The sequence below is a fragment of the Gadus morhua genome, chromosome 5 (genome assembly GCF_902167405.1).
Source record: "Gadus morhua chromosome 5, gadMor3.0, whole genome shotgun sequence".
In the NCBI taxonomy this organism is placed as follows: Eukaryota; Metazoa; Chordata; class Actinopteri; order Gadiformes; family Gadidae; genus Gadus; species Gadus morhua.
The window spans coordinates 5050560-5055762 of NC_044052.1; the positions used below are offsets into that span (position 1 = coordinate 5050560).

General features: G+C 40.9%; 1 protein-coding gene across 1 annotated transcript; it reads right to left on the bottom strand.

The window, feature by feature from the left end:
- Nucleotides 1-2661: 2661 nt before the first annotated feature.
- On the bottom strand, nucleotides 2662-4756 carry LOC115544246 (uncharacterized). The gene is made up of 6 exons (XM_030357110.1): nucleotides 4041-4756; nucleotides 3901-3946; nucleotides 3574-3662; nucleotides 3364-3474; nucleotides 2847-3117; nucleotides 2662-2700 (listed from the first exon to the last, which is right to left on the bottom strand). The coding sequence occupies exons 1-6, from the start codon at nucleotides 4613-4615 to the stop codon at nucleotides 2662-2664; spliced, it is 1131 nt and encodes a 376-aa protein (XP_030212970.1). The 5' UTR covers nucleotides 4616-4756.
- Nucleotides 4757-5203: the final 447 nt, after the last annotated feature.

Below are 5203 nucleotides of genomic sequence, written 5' to 3' on the forward strand. Positions count from 1 at the left end.
TTTTAACTGTAGCGAACTTGTGCAATTCTGACTAAAATATTATGCAACGAGTAATAAATAATAAATAATGCAACGCGTTATTAAGGAATTTGTGTTTTATTCGTGTTTTTAACATGCAGTCTCCCAGGACAAGCTTAAAGAGCTACTTAAGTTCTGGGTCGGGTGGGAGATCCCGATGTGTGACATGAAGGTGGAGGTGGTGGATAACCCTTACCCAGGGGCATCCACGTGCTTCCGCACACTCCGCCTACCGTCTCACTATGAGACCTATGACGAATTTAGTCAAAGCTTGGAAATGTGCGTTGGCACCGTTGAGTACGGGTTCGGGTTACTATGATGAGTCTGAGTGTATTAGCAGTGACTGCTCAAGTGCTGTTGCACACAAAAAGTCACATTTGTTAAATTCATTGCAAGTTTTCATTGTTTAATTGTTTTCATTGTTTGTTCATTGTACTCATTCCTGCACAGTAAAAGTGTGAAACTGCAGTGTAACCGTGTGGTGATTTAAGGGAAGCACGCATGTAGACATCCGTAGTCTAGGACGGACTTAACTAAGCAAGTGAATCAGCACCTGTTCCTGAGTAAAAGATTCCATTTTAACCTTTGTGAGCTCAAGCACCTTTTTGTAATGATAGTTTTGTCATACGATACATACAACTTTATTGTCAGTACATGCAGGTAAACAAGCACAGGAGTGACAGGAAAGACAAGTATGTAAGACTGCTCTTTGTAGATTTCACCTCAGCTTTCAACACAATAATCCCAGACATTCTTATTAATAAACTCTTGGGCCTACACCAGGGTTTTTCAAAGTGGGTGCCGTGACGCATGCTCAGGGGTGCTGCGGAATGGTAAAATAATAATAATAATATAAATTTCAATAATATCAAATTGCTTTGAAGTGAAAACAATATATTGTATGATTCTTCGTGACGTCACCCCATAACACGGCGCAACCCGGTATCACGCCAAGGCGTGAAATAGATACGTTGGTCCACATCGCTAGGCGTGTTCAGTGTCACGCTTTGCCTCACCAAAGCGTGAGGAGTACACGTTTTCTTCTCCATTCTAAATGAATGGAGGAATAGCACGACGGGAAATGCAATATTTTAGGACAGATACACCATTAATCGTGTTTCTAATGACATTTCCAGTGAGAAATATACTTTTCCCTTGCATAATCTTCAGTAAGTGAATATGTATGATCTTTATTAATCTTTATCTGAATGGGAAATGCAATATTTTAAGACCGATTCACCATTAAACGTGTTTCTAATGACATTTCTACCGAGAAATATACTTTTAACTCGCATAATCTTCAGTCAGTGATTGTGTCTGATCTTTAGTTTTATGGTTATTAGGACGATTTTATCGACTCGCTCGCATGTTTCAACGACGTCAGGTTGCTAGGGACGCTGCTTTCGCTAAACTAGCAGCTCACGTGTTTTCTGCGGTCGTGTTATTAAACCGTTACTTTATGTAACTTTTAAGACGTCGTATCGACCTCCATGACCAACGTCGATTAGACCTCTGATCGACGTCGAAATGTTTGCTGGGATATGGAAAAATGTCAGCTGACAATATATCAAAGCAGGTTTTGGAGATGTTTTGGGCGAAATGTTATTTGTTTTCTTCCAGAAGCAATCAAAATTACATTACGTGTAATTTTACATTATTAAACATTACGCTATGGAGGGATGTATTCAAAAACTTTAGAATACATACAGAAGGTGACATGCTTAAATTCAGTTGGTATTCTGGCCTGCCAGTCTGATCCACATTACACACTTTTTCTTGTCCCGCTGTGGCTTGGGAAAAGGGATGAAATATACCGCATTCTGCGGCTTCTTGGGATACCGACTGTCCGTGTTACATGTAGGCCCTACCCCAAAGCAGATCGTTTGACCATGTTTATTTTTTTTTTTTACACAAACATAAATCCACCATTAAATTGTATTATAATAATAATAATTAATTGAATTTATTTAGCGCTTTTCAAGACACTCAAAGCGCTTTAAAGTGAAGGGGGGACCTCACTAACCACCACCTCACTATGCCTCCTTCCTGTTTCAATGGAGTTGTCCGAATATAGTTGAGGATGGAATGTCAGGTTTTGTTGCTACTCTATGCAAGTTGTAATAAAGCCTTGAACATTCAAACCTAGTCCTTCTCGACCTCTCGTATTGTGAGTTTTTATCCACAACACTAGGTGCACCAGTGTAGCCACTGCATCTTCTGTGCTGCCCCCTTGTTTAAACTACATACGTCTGTCATCCAGTGAAATACATAAGGCATTTCATAATGACATGTTCTCCAAACATTCCAAGGCAAGATTTTAATCAAAAATGTAACAGTTTATTCAAAAACAAGTAGACATAATGACTTAGATATATCCTAAGCTTTGCCTGTACTGCACTGCATGCATATATATGTCCACCCCCATGCATGTGGACGGTGCCAGTGGGTCCACTGCTGCATGAAGTCCCGCAAGTTCTTCAGACCCGAGAGGGTAATCACTCTCGGGCAAATGGACACCACAGTTAGGATCCGGTATGAGGCCACTGTCCTCCCAGTCGATCTGAGGAATGTGTAAATCCTGCAGGAAAAGTTGTAAATTAGCTAAAGTGAACCGAAACAAACCTGCTTGCTAGGGATTAGATTTCACTCAGTGGGCAAGGGTCGACACACCTTGAAAGCCACCTGCATGTGCCCAGAATACTATAATCATTATAATATAATCACAATCTCTTATCTGGCATGGGGAATGATGTTAGCCAGGCTAATTATTAATGCAATTATTATTATAACTGCAAGATGATGTTGATCAAAGAGCATTTGACATGTACCTCATCAATGTGGTCTTCTGAGTTGTGGTATTGGCCTAAGAACCACAGTTGATTGGGAGTGCGATTTCCCTCTGTTGACAGAGGGTGATTGTCCCAGCCATCCCTGAATTCATCCAGTCTGGCTTGCAAACGTGGAATGAAAACATAGTGACAACAGAAGAGGTTGAGATTGCTAGACAAATCCAGCAGGCCATCCTCCTCTGCCTGGTGCAGGGCACTGTAGAAAAAGCCTGTCACTGCTGTGAAGACATCCCGCCAGAGCCTTTCAATTCTGTTTGAAGCACATGAGATAAAAGTTGGCTTCAGTTTTAAATAACAGCGAAATTCCCTATTATCACAGCATATTGATACAAGAGCAGTTGGCTATAAGGTATAGACAATTCACAGACTTTTTAACTTAATATCTTACCAGCCACATAGACATGAGATGTGCATGTACTGTACAGTACTGTAGTGTGTTTGTGTGTGTGTGTGTGTCTGTGCTTGTATGCTTTTGCACATGAGCTGTCTCATTTACCGCTGATAATGGGCACTTTTCCCAGCAATAAAGCTGCCTGTTTCTGCTCCTCGTATGTCAAACATCAGTCGGGCCACATCAATGTTTTCGACCCCTTGGTCTCCCCTCACCCTAGGGTAATGAATGGGACAGAGTAGTTAAAGATAAAGCCATTCATGCGATATAAATGAAGGAGGAGGATGTGAATATGTATCTACAAAGACAACCTACCTTTGAGGCAAACCAAATTTCTCTACGGCTTCGGAGAAGGACAGGTTTGTTGATGCTTTGTTGTTGTTTGCAGCATTCAAGTACATTATCTAAGAGTAGGATACAGATGGGCTACAATCAATTGTAACATCTCTACAATCAATCTTTAGGTCCCAGTCAATGGTAATGCATTTTCTGGACAACTTTTCGCTTGGCTTTGGCAATACATATTTCCAGAATAGTGTGATAATTATAGCAACAATCTAATAGTCTAACAATAACTTTTGGCATTATTGTGCTGCTGTTAATAAACAGGTATAACCAAAAGGAAAATCAAATGATAATTACCTTCCTTGAGAAGCCATCGATACCGCCAAAAATGACAATGTTGTACCTAAGTTGAGAGGGTAAGAAAAGGGAGTAACCGTTTTATTTCATACATTGTGAATCACAACAACAAAGGGGCTGTATTTGAAAACACAACCAACCTGATTAGCTTGTGGTTGGTGTCTATATGCACCAGTGATCTGGGCCCTGGAACAGAGTATGTCCTGCGAACTATGCAACCCAACTGGGTTATTCGTGAGACAATCCCTGCTGTGTCCACTTGATGCATAGATGCACGTACCCTTGCCCACTGAACTCTATGTCCTCTTGCAGTTAACAGGCCCAACATTCTTCTGTATCCAGCATTTTGGTTTCGGGAAAGGATGTCGCGAACCACATCATTAAGTTCAGCATCACTCAACTGACTGTACATCTGTCTCATGGAAAGATTCCAGTCTGTCATGCGCCTGTGCAAGGTCCACCTTGACACCCCAAACAGCGTCGCAATGCAGCTTACTGACTGTCCCATTTCCAAAAGCTGACACACATGGTCCCTCTCAATTATAAAACGGGGGCGGCCAAAATCTCCCCTCTCCATGTGAACGATCCTCTGAAACTGAGTAGGATTTTGGTCTGAGACCAGACGGTGCAGCTCAACAAGGAGATCATACACTGCCTGAGGAACTTCAATCTGGCTTGACAATGCTGACATTATGACCATCTCCTGGGTACACATAAACTGAAGATAATCTCTGTCAAGAGGGGCCCGAAGTAAGCAATTGACAAGCTTATCTTCCAGTCTGCCCAACAAATGATCGAGAACTGTGTCCTAGGAAACAAAAAGGAAAAAAAAAAAGTTGTGTTATGCAACAATGAAAATGGGATATGTACTATTGAAATGTTTCCCATACTGTATACATTGGGATGACCAAGTTTGTCTGTTCACAGAACTGTGATATCAAGATAAGCAGGATAATAAATATTTGCATAGCAACAGCAAATATGTGCATGCCATTTTGACTAATGTTGTTTTCTATAATAAATTGCTTATTATGCATCGAAAATAAGTACTTACACTTCCAGATGCTTGATCCATTATCTATGTAAAGGAGGAGAGAAAAGAACAATAAAATATATTAATTTGGTCAATCATTCAGCATATCTTCAGACTTCCGATGTGTCTCAAGACGGCGGCGCGTGTAGATGCAGTGACCACTCGCTCTCCTTGACTTTGTTAGGTTACCTTCTCAGATAAACTAGAGCTTGTCATGTCAAGGTGGATTGCTGCATGCCAACTGGCATACTATTTCAGATTAATTCAAAA

Bases quoted from the DNA above. Each gene is read 5' to 3' on its own strand.
- LOC115544246 (XM_030357110.1), bottom strand. From the start codon at position 4,615: ATGTGTACCCAGGAGATGGTCATAATGTCAGCATTGTCAAGCCAGATT. The intron at 3,947-4,040 runs GTTGGTTGTGTT...CTCTCAACTTAG, and splicing joins ACCAACCACAAGCTAATCAG to GTACAACATTGTCATTTTTG. The intron at 3,663-3,900 runs GTAATTATCATT...TCCTACTCTTAG, and splicing joins TCGATGGCTTCTCAAGGAAG to ATAATGTACTTGAATGCTGC.